This window comes from Octodon degus, unplaced genomic scaffold (assembly GCF_000260255.1).
Source record: "Octodon degus isolate 3935 unplaced genomic scaffold, OctDeg1.0 scaffold00028, whole genome shotgun sequence".
Classification (NCBI taxonomy): domain Eukaryota; kingdom Metazoa; phylum Chordata; class Mammalia; order Rodentia; family Octodontidae; genus Octodon; species Octodon degus.
In genome coordinates, this window is record NW_004524604.1 from 10,117,379 (window position 1) to 10,133,116 (window position 15,738).

At 40.0% G+C, this 15,738-nt stretch overlaps 1 protein-coding gene across 1 annotated transcript in view; it reads left to right on the forward strand.

Annotated features, from left to right (window-relative positions):
- Positions 1-355: 355 nt before the first annotated feature.
- The window catches only part of Dnaja2 (DnaJ heat shock protein family (Hsp40) member A2), a 23,973-nt gene continuing 8,590 nt past the window's right edge, over positions 356-15,738 (forward strand). Inside the window, exons 1-6 of the mRNA XM_004629195.3 lie at positions 356-576; positions 1,864-1,923; positions 2,218-2,441; positions 6,018-6,098; positions 7,281-7,414; positions 10,146-10,342. Coding sequence (XP_004629252.1) covers positions 499-576; positions 1,864-1,923; positions 2,218-2,441; positions 6,018-6,098; positions 7,281-7,414; positions 10,146-10,342 — 774 coding nt within the window. The 5' untranslated portion in view covers positions 356-498. The remainder of the gene's footprint in view (positions 577-1,863; positions 1,924-2,217; positions 2,442-6,017; positions 6,099-7,280; positions 7,415-10,145; positions 10,343-15,738) is intronic.

A 15,738-nucleotide genomic window follows, 5' to 3' on the forward strand; every position in this document is an offset into this window, starting at 1 on the left:
CTCGGGAATACACTTTCAACGAACTTCTGAGAAGGCAAAACAGCCGCCCAAGCGCCGTTTTCACCGGAAGTCCGAGGGTCTCAGACCTGTGGGTCCGCCAGCTGCCAGGGTCCTGGGTGTCACCCTACACCCTCCACCCTCAGCGCACTGCTCAATGCGCGGTGCAGCCATGGAAGCTCCCGGAGCAAGATGAGCGCCCGAAAACGCCGCGCGAGCCCATTCTCATCTTCTACGTCGGACACGCGTCGCACCCCACACTCCAACACAGGAGCTCTCCAGCCACTTGTCACTGCCTCAAGACCAACGGCAGGCAGAGGCGAGGCGCACCTGCGTGGTGACGTCACGGCGTGCCTGCGTCAGGTCAAAGTTCGGCCCCGCCCCACTTCCGCTCGCTGTCTCCCTCGGCCTGCGCCGCCGCTGCCGTCGCCGCTCGTGGCCCGGCTTCGCTCCAGTGCGCTGCCGCCGCCTTCCTCTTAGAGCGCTGCCCCGCAGGCCGCCATGGCGAACGTCGCCGACACCAAGCTGTACGATATCCTGGGTGTCCCGCCCGGCGCCAGCGAGAACGAGCTGAAGAAGGTACCGGGCCGCGAGTGGGCGGAGGGTGCGCGGGGCCTGTGCGGCCGCGCGACGGAGCTGAGCCGGCGGTGGGGCCGGCCTCTGCTGACCTTGGGCTGCGGCCCGCCCGCCCGCCGTTGCAGCCGGCGAAACTCACCCTGCGCAAACCTGACGGAAATCCTCTTTGCCTTCCTGCCTTCCTCCTTCTTTCCGAGAGCGCGGAGGCAGGGCGGCGGGCTCTCCGCGCGCCGGGTCACCACCCCGGAAAAACAGGTCGGGGCGCGGTGCCAGGCGTCCGGCCGTGACTCGGCGCGGGTCGGCCCGCGGGTCGGGAGGCAGTGCCGAGCCGTCCGGTTTGTGTCTCGGGGCCACGGCCGCCGACCTCGAGCTCCTCCCTCTTCCTCTCTGACCGCAGAGCCCAGCGGCGTGGGTCTGTGTTTGCAGGCTTTGTTCCGGGGGCAGGTGACCCAGCCGTCTGCCCGCGTCAGGGATGAAGCACAGGTCCCGGGCAAGCATCTGAGTGCACCCCAAATGAAAAGCTCTTAGCGCGCTGTACAGTGCTAAGAAAATCTTTCATTTTTGGGATCGCAGAGCCACTCGTTTTCATTCAGCATCTCCGTGGGTTTAGAGTATCCGTGTTGGTAAACAGAAAAAAGGGAAAGCTGCTCAGGCAGTGGGACCGGTAGAGTCGAGTAAAATGGACTTCCTGTTACCTTACCGGAAATGTTAGTCTGTATTATATAATTCATGAGTCTGTGAATGAAGATTTGAGTGCTTCAGATCTACACCACCTAATTGGGAATATGTGCACCTTACTAAAACCAAGGTCACAGTAGACCCAGTTACCCACGTTATGCACATAAAACGTCCCACAACAAAACCACCTCATGACTTGATGTTACTCTTAGAAAATTGGAGCCATCATGGGCAGGGATTGTTGCATTAGCCTAATGCATAGCAGTGGTTTGTGGGCCATGAAAATCATTTTTCCCGCGTTTTAGCATCTTCCTTGTGTAGTTACTGGCCATCAAAGACATTTGAAGATGATGAAGATATAGAGTAATATTTCAATATTTTTTATTTGTAGAGTCCATTTCATTATATGGTTTTAACTTAATACAAACCAAGTATTTACTGACTATAAATACTCTAAGGAGTACTGATGGAAAATGCCAGTCTTGATTAATGGATGATATTCTTGGAAAGTTAAGATTTCATTATGCTGCTTCTTAGAAGAGTAGATATTAAGTTATTACAAACTTTTAAGCTGGTATTTGTGTTTAACCCTTGTCAAAATTTCTTTTGAAGGCATACAGAAAGTTAGCCAAGGAATATCATCCTGATAAGAATCCAAATGCTGGAGACAAAGTAAGTTATTTGAAAGTTGTTTTTTTTTTTTTCCTGAGGTTTTAATTTTAAAGTTAAAACACTTTCCATGTAATGAGCAGTGTTGTAGGGAAAACCAAGTATATCCATACAGTCAAGATTTGTTTTAGTTTTGTAATGGGAAAATAGTAGTATCAATATTCTGAGCAGTAGTAGTAGGTCCTAAATAGGATGAGAATTAAACCAAAGAAAATTGGAATCTTCTGTTAACTAGGTTGTGGGTTTCTGTAGCCTTCCCCCATTCCTTTGTTTGAAAATCCAACTTTTTCTTTCTAGTTTAAAGAAATAAGTTTTGCATATGAAGTACTATCAAATCCAGAAAAGCGTGAGTTATATGACAGATATGGAGAGCAAGGTCTTCGGGAAGGCAGCGGTGGAGGTGGTGGCATGGATGATATTTTCTCTCACATTTTTGGTGGAGGTTTATTCGGCTTCATGGGTAATCAGAGTAGAAGTCGAAATGGCAGAAGAAGAGGAGAAGACATGATGCATCCACTCAAGTGAGTATCTTTTATTTCTTCAAATTTTCAAGTGATTGTGAAAACATGATAAGATGTTTTGTGCTTCATCAGAAAAAAATACTGCACTGTGTTCATTAGGTAACTAAAAGAATTTAATAATTGGATGTTTGTATTTTGCTTCAAATCTTCAAGGGTGGTTAGTGGTTACTGAGTGGCAAGTTAATATTTCATATGTTCCTGAGTCTGCTTGTTCTATGATTACTAAAAAATTTAAGAAGTATTTAGTGTGTTTGTGATGTAGTACACTCATTACTGTAGGTCCTCAGTGTGAACTCTCCTAAAATGGGTTCTGTGGAGCTTACTGGCTTCCAGCCTGGCATTAACATGCCAACATGTGATTGTTGTTAACTTTGGTCTTAGATTTATATGTAAATACCAGTTTAAAAATTTGCAATAACTTAATACCTACTTTGCTGAGAAGCAGCATACTGAAATCTTTACTTTCCAAGAATATCATCTGTTAATCAAGACTGGTACTTTGCAAGATAGCAAATGGTATTTGGTTGTAAGTGCCAAGATAGGTTCAAAATGTATGTTTAAAGTATTTCTTTAAGAAAGTAAAATAGTTTATATTTCACATTTGAGCAACTTAGAAGAATTTGTGTGTAATTTGTTATCTTCAGTCTCATCTTAAAATTTGTATTTTAAAAGAATTTACCGAGAAATATTTCTTGGATATCACTCCCAAGAATAGTATTTGCAGCATCGGTTGCTTTATTTATTTATTTATTGGCAGAACTGGGGCTTGAACTCAGGCCCCTGAGCTTGCCAGGCAAGTGCTTATTCCACTGAGCCATCTCCCCATCCCCATTTATTTATTTTTTGATAGAGGAGTTTTTCTGATAAAAAAGTAGGCAAAGAGAAGTAAATTTGAGAATATTTAAAAGTGAGTACATTTGCAAATCATGTTCTGCACAGAAAATTGTCATATTGTATAGTAAATGAACTTGTCTGAGATTTTAAAATTTTCTCTTGCAAATGTTGCCTTTTGGGGGGCCTTACTGTATTCCATTTTGTGGTGTGTTTAATCATTTACCTTTTTATCTGGGTTCTTGCCAGTTATTTTCAGTAGTAGTGTTGCTGTGTCTTTATATGCAGATTTGTCTTTCACTGGTGTTTTGAGGCTGATAAACATTATTTATATTTTCCTTATTTAGCTGTGTGTATTGAAATACAGATAAAAGAAATACAGATTTTTATGATTTCTGAGATAATGGTTTCGTATAGTAGTTGGAACTTAATATGTGAGATAAAAAGACCTATCTAAACTTAGGTTAAACATTCTTACCAGAAGTATAAAGATGTAGGTATGAACAAGTGAATCTGTCAAAGTCTAAAAATATAAGCATATTGTTATTTCAAAGTGGTGTTGGTAAGGTTCTGTCCACTGGTGTGTTTTCTTTATATTACTGCCAATGTATAAAACCTATAGCCTAAAAATACAATTTTGAGAAAGTTTAAGGTCCGGCCAGATAGTTCAGCAAACTAAAGCACCTGCTTAGGCAGAGCACAGCAGCTTGGGGTTCAATCCCTGGTGTGCAGTGCTGGCTCCATCCCTGGGGCATGCTGAGAGAGCAGTTGAGACTGGGCAAGGTGGCATGCGCTTGTAGTCTCAGCACTTGGGAGCCAGAAAACAGGAGAATCACAGTCTAATCTACATAGTGAGACCCTGTCGACCCTGTACTAAATACATTAAAAAAAAAAAATACCATAAATTAGTGTAAGCAAAATGGTTTATTTCTTTCCTCCTTTTTTAAGTGCCATTGTTTTAAAGTAAATCATTACTAAAGGAGTTTTAGTATCTGGAGGTAGATGGAGTGAAAGGAAAGGAAGAAGAGAAAAGGAAGGAAAGTAGACAAACTGAATGGTAGTGTTTTCATGCCATTTGCAAGACCTTGGTGTTAGTGCCCAGTTGGATTTTAAAAAGAATAATAATAAAGGACAGTTTAAAACAGCAAGAAGTATGAAACTTAATTAGTAAATGAATTTCTGCTAAATCCTAACTGAATAATATTGTTAAGACTTGCTTATGTAATTTCTTTTCATGGGGCTAGAGATTATTGGACTCAAGGCTTATCTGTTCTAAGTATGCCATTTGCCACTGAACTGTATACCACACCTCTTTATTTTTTTTTTAAATTCAGTTAGGATATTGGTCTGATTCAGATTCTGTGTGATTAATTTTAATTTTTCCCCCCTACCACTGTACTGAGATATGATTGACATACAAAAAATGCTTTGTGTATTTAACATGTAGACCTTGCTAAATCTGCATAACCACCTCCATCCTGGGTATGGAACCAAGGGCCTAGTGCATCCTAGAGTAGGACTGCATTCTTGAGCTACATCACCAACTCTTGATCCCTTTATTTTGGGACAGAGGTTCCCCCCCCCCCCTGTATTTAGGACATGGTGTATAGGGTCTCACTACACAGATTGGACTCATAGTGAGTCTGCTGTTTTCAGCCTCCCAAGTGCTGGGATTAGAGGCGTGCGCCACCACGCCCAGTCTCAGTTGCCCTCTCTGGGCGCCCCAGGGGTGGGGTTGGCATGATGACACTCTGTTTGAACCCTGGCCTGCCGCTGAGCTCTGCCTAAGCAGGCACTTTAGTCTACTGAGTTATCAGGCTTGGAACAGAGTCTTAATTATTAAGTGGCTTTGAACTTACCTCCTGCTTCAGCCTCCTAAATTGCTAGGATTATAGGCATTTCCTTAGGCATTTGATCCAGTCTTTTGGGTCATAGACTCAAAATTTGAGCACTTGGTAGAAGTTATTCAAACATATGATGTTACTTATGGTTTGATGGGTTCCTCAGAAATTAAAACTTGGAGACCATCTGTTGAAAGCCTGTTTTTTTCTCTCATTTGCAGTATAGGTAAGAATACTTTTTGTAAAGACATATACCATCGTAAATTCCTTTCTTAACCTGTACTACAGGTATGTAGCTATTCTGATTGTACAGGGAGAGAAATCAGGCTTATTAGTAAAGCTTGGAATTGGAGTCATATGCCTTTGTGATCTTGAGCAGTCTCTTAACCTCTCTGTGCTTCAGTTTTATCTTGTAAACGGGGATAATCCTTGTACCTTTGGATGAAGAGTTACTTTGGTGAAGGACTCCTTCCTTGAGGTCAGATGAATGTTGTTTCATTTTGTGTAGTCATCAGCTCCGTCAGAAATTGCTTGATGAGGGGCTGGTGAGATGGCTCAGTGGTCTAAAGCACCTACTTAGAACAAACTTAGCAAAGCACAGGGACCGCGGTTCAATCCCCCAGTACCACATGCCAGCCAGCCCTGCCCCCTGGTAGGCTGAGCTGGCCACACAAATAAATAAATAAATAAATAAATAAAATTAAAAAAAAAAAGAAATTGCTTGATGAATTGTTGGCCTGGTGCTGTGGTTTCCACCATATTTATAGTCCATAATCTCTGTGAATTTGAGCCACAAAATAAAACCTCAGTTGGCTGAGTTACAGTGGAATTTGCAGTTGTCAACTATATCTTATATTTAAGAAATTTTGCAAAATTTGGTTGAACCTGATTCTTACCTTCCCAGAGTATCCTTAGAAGATCTGTATAATGGCAAAACGACCAAACTACAACTTAGCAAGAATGTACTCTGTAGTGCATGCAGTGGGTAAGTATGTTGTTTTATGCAGTATTTTTTTTCCATAATTTTATTGAGAAACAAATAGCAATGAGACAGTTTCAAACCAAATTGGTAGGACAGTTTCAATAATCTAAACATTGCATATATTCTTCCTAGTGGCTAATTGCTGTACAAGATGCGGACATGATGTCCTATTTACAAACACCATTAGAACAAATCCCTCTATTTATTAAGAGAATGTAACTATATATCCTAACCACTTTGAATACACAGATACAAAATGGACATTCATCTGTATCCCCTTTTTTTGTTAAGTTCCATTATTTGAATATTATAGGTGTGTAAACTCAGCAAAATATTCTAAAAGAGTCCAGTAGTCCATAATAGTATTGGGTCTTCTGCTTGACTGGCACTGTCAGAAATTGTTGACCTGAGTCCCCTACAGCTCAACATAACACCATGGCTTTACTTCTTATATTGTTTTTATACTTTTCTGCTGGATGGGTAAGACCAAGGAAAAGCAGGACCTATGTAACAAGAGTTGTAGCTTTTGGGTCTGATAAGGTCAGTGAAATCCCCTCAGGATTTATCCTGAGATCCTGTACCTCAGATTGTAGAACTTTTGTCAGCGTCAGCAATGTGGATGAGTCACGGCCATTGGTTGGCCAATGTGCTCTCTGTGAAAGCCTGAGAGAATGTTTTCTCTCCATGTGACTCTCCTTAGGCACACTACATCATCGATCACTTTCCTCTTTGGCCCATAATCTCCTTGATCAGAAAATTTGGGACACTACCGAGTTACATGACATTACAGTACAAGTTCTCATATGTCCTGAGTCTTAATTGACCTTGGAAGGCTAGGGCCAAAATGTTGGCTTTCCTTGTGGTCCTCCTTTTTCTCTAATTTTGGTCTTAAATGCAGTATATTTTTGTATGTTCTTTTACTGCCATTCTGAAACTATACCAAGTAAAATTTTGATTTAAAACTTACTACCCAACAGAAAGAACATTTTCTGATACATCTGAAAGTCATTAATTATTGGGGTTAAAGATGAAGATGAAAAGACGCACAGTGCCTTGCATGTTCAAGGCTCTGGGTTTGGTCCCTGGTACTGAAAAAAAAAAAGCAGTTCCTGTTACTGTAACTTACTGGAAAAGTCTGTGGGGGGGGGGAAAAAAAAACCTAATTGATATTTTTGCTTGTTTTAGTCAAGGTGGAAAATCTGGAGCTGTCCAGAAGTGTAGTGCTTGTCGAGGTCGAGGTGTACGCATCATGATCAGGCAGCTGGCTCCAGGAATGGTGCAGCAGATGCAGTCTGTGTGTTCTGATTGTAATGGAGAAGGTACATGTGTCAATGTTTCTTTGCTTTCATGTTGAATGGATTGGGAGTGTAGATATTAGAGACAAAATTTTCATAGTGAATTTATATTCATAAGAGGGTTCTTAAACTGTGAAAATTATTTCATTATACACAGGGCTGGTGAACACAGTTACATAGTAAATTTGTATTATATTCAGTGAAAGGTTAATCTTTTTATTGGTATTGAGCTCAGGGTCTCATTCCTGCTTCTGCTGAACTCTACCACGAGCTACAACTCTAACCTCAGGTAGATTAATCCTTTCAATTCCAGAAAGATGGACAAAATGATTTTTCCCCCTTACATTTTAAAAGATAATCATATTTGGTAAGTAATGAGATGGCAAACCGTTTAGTTATTCTGATGGATGGAGGATTTTATTGTAAGCTTTAATAAACTTAAATGTCGATACCAGGAAGTAGGATTTTTTTGTTATGGTTTTTTTTTTTTGTGTGTGTGTGTGTGTGTGTTTTGATTTCTTGGTGTTTTAAGGTAGGGTCTTTATACAGTGGGCTGGCCTTGAACTTAACTGTGTAGCCCAGGTTGTGGCAGTTCCGCTTCAGCCTCCTGAGTACTAGGATTATAAGTATGTACTACTGTACTCTGCTAAAGTTCTTTTTTTCCCCCAATTTTTTATTAATTCCTGTTTGCAGTACATTATAATGTTCTTCCTAGGAAACCAGGACATGTTGAAATTGTCACAGAAGTAAATATTGTGAGGCAGAGAGGTTCTGTCACAACGGCTCACCTCTGCTCTTTTACTGCTTATAACCACTATGTGTAAACAAGTGAGCATGTCTGTGTTCTAGTAAGATTTTATAAAAATAAGCAGATTGCCAGGTTTGGACTGTGATATACTTCTGTTCTAGAGCAGAGTTATCCAGTAGATTGTTTTTCCTGTGATAATGGAAATGCTTTGTATCTGCATTAGCCATTAAGGACAGGAAGAGTAGCTCAGTGGTTGAAAGTTTGCTGAGCATTTTCAAGGCCTTTTTTTGGTTTTTTATTTTAGGGAAGGGTCTACAGGTTGTTTGGGGTCTTACTACTAGATTAGACTCTAGTGCTCCGCCTGTTTACAGCCTCCCAAGAACTGGAATTACAGGCATACCACCACACCCAGTCTCAATTGCCCAGTCTCAGTTGCCAGCACAGCAGGTCTGGGGATGGAACCTCTGGCCCCTGCAGCTGCTTGCAGGCACTTTAATCCATAGAGCTATTTGGCCAGCTGTAAGGGCTTAGCAATGCAAAAAGATCAGTTTGATCCCTAGTAATATGAAAAGAAATGTGAAACTTAAGTTTTTCATTTTGATTGATTTATGTGCTAACTTGGTTTTGTGGTGCATGGGAATTCAACCCAGGCCTTGTCTATATTAGGCAAGTGCTCTACTACTAAAATGTACTCCAGTCCTCATTTTGATTAATTCATGTTTAAATAATCACATGTGGTTAGTGGCTACCATATTAGACAATACAGTTGTACAATACAGTTGTGTAGCACTCTTTCCCAAATTGCTCTTGGAAGTCATAAGATAATTTTAAGTTGAATATTATATTCACCTCCTGCAGAATCTCCCTGCATTTTACCTTTGTAAAGTTGCTAACAGTTCCTAATATAAAGAAAGCAAAGTCCACTGAAATCTTTTCCCCATCATCTTGAGGAATTGTTTCATATAACATACTTTGCAAAAGTACTGCTTTTGCTGTGTGTGGTGGTTCATACCTGTAATGGAGGCTGAGGCAAAAGATTGTTTTCTGAGTTTGAAGCTAACCTGGGCTACATAGTGAGTTTAAGGCCAGCCTAAACTATATAGTGAAACCCTCTGTGTCCCCACGGAAAAAAAAAAAAAAAAAAAGACCAAAAATACTATTCTAGAAATAGTCCCTGATGTTAGTAATTACATCTAACAAAATAGCCAATAGACATTAAAAATTTAGATCTTCACTTTATTTGACAGTATAAATAAAAAGACAAAGGACTAGGGTGTAGCGCTTAGTCTGGTTCTTTGCATGCAGAAGATCTTTGGTTTGATTTCCAGCTCTATAGTAGACAACAAAAGGAAGCTCTGGCGGAAATCCTGAGCATCAGGTTTTGTCTATGAAATAAACTCCAGTACCAATTTAATAATGGGCTATAAAGAATATGTACATTTTTATTAAAGGTGTCTTCTGTCCATTGTTTAACTTGAAATTAGAACTGAAAAACCCTTTTGAGTAAGCAGTTACAGATGCTTCAACATCTTGCCACCCAAATGTTTTCTTGATTCTTGGGCTTTGTTTTAGTTTTAAAACTGAATTTATGCCAGGGATATAGATTAGTGGTACAGCACCTGCCTGACTAGCGCAAGGTCCTCCGATTCCTGACCCCCCAAAGTAAAATAAAAGTAGAGTCAAGCCAGGTGTGGTGGTACACATCTGTAATCCCAGCACTTGAGAGGCTGAGGCAGGAGGTTTGCTGTGAGTTCAGGGCCAGCCTGGGCTACATAGTGAGTTGAAAGAGTCAGGAGCAAAATGTTAGGGCATATTACACTCTTGAGTAGTGAATAGCAGTCTCTAAGAAGATGGGTTTTTGTCATTCAGAATAACACTTAAATTTTGCTAGAGTTTAAAAAGAAATTCAGAAAATATATTTAATGAATTAAGGGCATTAACAGGACTGTTTTAAGAGTGCGGTATGTGATTCTGTTTCTTAGAAATCTGAATGACTTATCTTTCCAGGAGAGGTAATTAATGAAAAGGACCGCTGTAAAAAATGTGAAGGGAAGAAGGTGATTAAAGAAGTCAAGATTCTTGAAGTTCATGTAGACAAAGGCATGAAACATGGACAGAGAATTACATTTACTGGGGAGGCAGACCAGGCCCCAGGAGTGGAACCAGGAGACATTGTTCTTTTGCTGCAAGAGAAAGAACATGAGGTAATAATATCCTTTCACTTTTTGTATTTTGTGTTATTCAGAATTGGGTCTGTTTGTGAGAAGGAGTAGATCTGTTTGTTACCCTGAAGTCACAGTGAACATTGCTGAACTAAAGGGACCATGGCTGAGCTAATGCTCCATTCGCTCAGGAAGTGACAGGAACTTACTTGTATAAGTAAGACCAGCAAAGCAGGAATATTCAGAAGTTCCATGGGAATTAATTTTAGTCCTGCGTCTCACTCTAATCTCAGCTAGTCTTGTCTCTATACCTGTTTTTTGTTTGTTTGTTTTTTCCCTCTACCTGTTTGCTTAGGAAAGTAAGGGCATTGGCCCAAATGTCTTAAGGTATCTTTATTTTCCTCTATGAAACTCTTTTGATGAATCATGAATGGATAGGAATTTAGCATACAGCACTGTTCTGTTTTACTGTGTGTTGGGTAACCAGATGAATTTTCCTTGAAAGAAAGGGTTCTGGGGGGGCCTGGGCCTAGCTCAGTCCTTTAAGTGGCTGCTTCCACAAAGCTGTCAGCCTCAGGTGGCTGGAGTTCGAACCTCACAAATCTCCCGCTGGCCAAACGTGCCCTGAAGGCATGCGAGGAACAACAACAACAAGAAAGGGTTCTGGGATATGTTTCGTAGGGGTTTTGTTTTGTTTTGTTTTGTTTATGAGCAGAATATATTTATTGAGAGAAAGAAAGCTCCTGTCCAAGAGAAGGACAGGAGGGGGGCCCGAGTGGGTAGTTCCCTGGGAAGCTGTCTCAGGGACTTTTATAGTGTAAAACCATGTGATGCTAAGGTAGAGAGAATGGGAACTCGCTTAGGTGGGCAGGAGGCGGGACAAAACTATGGTCAACCAATGGGATTACATATGGGACAGGGTGTTTCGTAGTTTTTAAAGAAAATTTGTGGTGCTACTTGCTTGTAATCCCAGCCCTTGGGATGCTGAGGCAGGAGGATCGTCATTAGTTCAAGGCCAGCTTGAATGACACAATAAGATCCAGTCTCAAAATTCTTAACTCCTGAGGTTAAGCAGTCCTCCTGCATCATTGTCCCTGGTAGCTGAGATTTACAGGCCAGAATGCACCTGTTTTTAAATGTCTTTTTTGCAATATCCTGTTAACCATTATTCATGTAGAATATATCTCTGGAACTGTTGGTAAAAATCCCTTCAGTTGGCCAGGGAGACAGCTCAGCAACTTAAACATCAGCCTGGCAAGCAGAAGATCTTCAGTTCAATCTCCAGTACAAAAATAAAAATCTGTTCAGAGCTGTGTGAAAATGTTTGGCTGGAGTCTGGTTTAGTGTCTGATCGTATTTGAGTCCTTGAAAGGTTATGTCACAGGTTAACCACCTTTCTTACTTATTTTTGGTGCTGGCACTTATGCAACCACTTGCATTATATGAAATATTTTCTCCTCCTGCTTGGTGGTTATTTCTATAAACTTCTTTTTTTGTCAGTTAAAACTTTCTTTTTGGTAGAGGGAATCAAACTCACAACCTTGCTCTTGCCAGGCAGGTGATTGTGCCACTGAGTTATTTCCCCACCCCAGTTAAAACATTTTTAGTAACTTCAAGAATCTAGTAGAGAATGGGGCCTTGAGCAGATTCTGTGAATTTGATTTTGTTCTCTCACTGGGTAATGACTGGTTTCCTGATAGACTCCTTTTGGGGTACACCAGTCAGGGTTCATGCAGTAGTAAAGCCCTAAGTTGCTACACGTTTGGCTTTCTCCTAGGTATTGCCAAACCTACAGATGATAAGGATCCTTCTAGATGGCTAAAAAGGGGTAAGAGACAGACAACTAGAAAGACACTAGTGGTGTACATCTGTAATCCCAGTACAGTGATCACCATGAGTTTGAGGCCAGCCTGGACTAAGTAGTAAGTTCAAGGCCAGTGTAAAATACATAGTGAGACCTTAGCTCAAAAGAAAAAAAAAAAAAAAGAGGAATAACTGTATAGTTTTGGGTAGTGTTTGCTACCCCGCCCCAATCCTTCCCAGAGACTGAGGCATATAACAAGATTAGCCACAGCTGCAACAGTATAAATCTAGTCAGAGACATCATTTTGGGACTGTTCGATCTTGTGGTTTCATCATGCTGTGCTAATTTTGTGTATGTGTTTTGTTTCTGTGGTCTGGCTACTATTACAGATTGTACATGAAGCACATAGCCATAGTGTCTAGAGACATTAGTTCTTCCTCTATAATCTTACATTTTTATTTTCCAGAAATGATTAAGACTTTTTAATTGCTTTATTATCTGATGCTTGGCAGTTGCTTATTCTTTTCAAAAATTCTCTGGCAACAGGAAGAAAAGAATCAGTGGCAGTTTTGCTTCATTTCTAACTGTAGCAGTAAATTGTCTAATTCACACCAGCCCCACCAAAACAGCAGCAGCCATTCTAAAAATTTTTATTGGAATCACTTTAAATCCGATTCATAGATACGATAGAACATGGTATCCATTTCTGCTCCCTACTATTTTTTTTTAATTTTATTTTTTATTGAGAAACATAAATGAGACAGTTTCACAGCTGATTAATAGGACAGTTTTGATAATCAATACATTGTACATTGTTATCTTATTGGTTATCCATAGCACAAGAAGCCCTACTATTTTTTTATAGCAATAAAATTCCTTACTAGTGTTCACAAAAGTAGTTTTACAGTAATAGTTATTAGAGATACATTACAGCCAAAAATCTGTTCTAGTCTTTTATAATTATTAACATTAATTGTACAATAAATGGGACTCACTGAGATAATTCCAAAATCGTGGCATTTTGCAGTATGAATAGCTTTCATTTTTGTTTCATTTTTTGTTTGTTTGTTCGTTTGTTTTTTTGCACAGTGCTGGGTCCTAAACCTAGGGGCACTATACCACTGAGCTACATCTTCAAGCCCGTTTTTAAAAATTTGAGACAGTATCTCACTAAATTGCCCAAGCAATCTTTGAACTTACTATACTCTTGCCTCAGTCGGCCACAGTACTAGGATCACATGCCTGGTGGCACCCACCTGTTTTACATAGGGAAGGGGAATGTAAAAGGATTAAGATGTTATGAGCTTGTACTAATTCCCCGTGGTGATCCTAGTCATGTTGTACTGCAAACATGTAATACTGAGATTTAATAAACGCATTGACAGATTCTTAAATATTAAACCTTGTATTGAATCTTGTCTTTACACTTGAGTAAATGTGCCTAGAAACATTAATTGGTCCTCAAATTCATCATATTAGAATCTCCTGGATAGCTTGTTACAACTGTTTGCTTCACCTCACCTCCATAGTTTCTGGCAATCCACATGGGGTAGGACCCAACTTTCCTGGTGCTGTTAAGGGTGCTGGTCCAGAAACATTTAAGAGAATCATTTAAGAAAAAATTGAGCATGATGGTATGCACTTACAATCCTAACTTCTCAGGGTTGTAAAGCAGGAACAGACTGGGCAACATAGCAAAACCATGTCTCAAAAGTTTTAAAAAGGACTGGAATGTAGCTCATTGGAAAAGCATTTGCTAGCATGTGTTAAGTGTGGGCTCCCCAAGTACTACCAAAAAAATTAAAAACATTTTATTATAGGTAAATTTAGGAAAAGAGCCTGTTTTTCAGATTTCTTTCAATGAACCTGTCATGAACTTGTGGGGTTTTTTGAGACAGTTTTGACGTGTGTTATGTAGCATAGACTGGCCTTGAAGCATTTCATAGCTACGGTATATCCGGCCTTGGACCCTAAGTGGGAGGATTATAGGTGTGTTTCCACAGCTAAGATTGTTCTTTAGAAGAGAAAGTTATATTATAAAATGTATAGGCGGGCTGGGGAGATGGCTCAGTGATCTAAGCGCCTACCTGACAAGCGCAAGGATCCAAGTTCAGTCGCCAGTACTGCATGTCATGCTGGGCCCTGGAGCCCTGGGCGCAGCATAGCAAGACTCTATCAAATAAGCAAATTCAAATGTATAGGTGACCTTTCACTAGAGTTAATTTTGTTTCACTTAAAAAAAAAAAAAAAAACACTAGAACAGTAGTAATGGTTAATGTATTGCATATTATTTTTAAATTATTTACTCAGAGTAGAAGATATAGGCATTTTAGGCTGGTCCGAGTGCAGTGGTGTTTATAAAGTACAGGCATTTAATTGTCGAGACAGTATTAGCACAGACCTTTCTTTTCCAATGAACTAAGAGAAATAAGTAGTATAACTGTCTTAACTTTATTTTTTTTGCTTTTCCCTTTTCACCTTTTCCCCATCCCAGTTTCTCTTCCCTTTTGAACACTTCATTCCTATTATACAATTGTACATAGAGGTCTTTTACATCCTTTGTTAAATTGATTCTTTAGGTATTACATTTTTTTGGTTGCTATTCTGAAAGGTGGTGTTTCTCTGATTTCTCTCAATTTGTTGCTGGAGAAAGCTCAGCAGCATAAGCGCCTACCTGGCAAGCGCATGATACTGAGTTCAGTCCCCAGTACTGAAAAAAAAAAAAAAATTGAAAACAAAAAAACTGTTGTCTCAGTTTGTTTCTTGTGTACAGGAAGGCTATTGACTCTGGGGTATTGACTTTGTGTTCAGCTGTGCCACTGAATTTACTTATTAAATGTAGCAGGTTTTTAATGGAGTTTTTGGGGTCTTCTATAGAGTATCATGTCATCTGCAAATTTTTTTTAGTGTATTTGGTACATGGTCACATTACACAACTCAGACTCATAGTGATCCTCCTATTTTAACCTTCTCAGCACTGAGATCACAGGCGTGCGTGCACCACCACGCCTGGTCTCAATTGCTGGCTCAGCACACCCATAAAAACTTTTTTCTTCCGTATGTCATTCCTTTTATTTCTTTTCTGTTTAACTGCTCTGGCCAGAGTTTCCAGGGCTATGTTGAATGTAAGAGTGGAGATAATAGACATATTTGTGTTGTTCCTGATTTTAGAGTGAAAGCTTTTGAGTTTTTGTCCACTTAGAATGATGTTGGCTGTTGGTTTTTTCTTTTTCTTTTCTTTCTTTTTTTTTTTTTTTTTTTTTTATGGAACTGGAAATTGAACTCAGGCCGTTGCGCTTGCCAGGCAAGAGCTTATTCTACGAGCTATCTCCCCGGCCTCTTATTGGTTTTTTCATAGAGGGTTTTTATCATGAATGACTGTTGGAGTTTATCAAAAGCTTTTTGTGTATCTATTGAGTTGATCATGTTTTTTTTTCTTCAGCTGTTAGTACAGTATGTTACTTGGTCATAGTATAGAATCTTATTTGCTTCATTATGTTTGCCAATGTCTTGTTGAGGATTTTTATATTTATGTTCATTAGGGAAATTGGTCTGTAGGTCTCTTGGTGGGGTCTTTCTCTGGTTTTGCTTCCAGGAAAGAATCTAGTATTGTTTCCCTTTGAATTTCATTAAA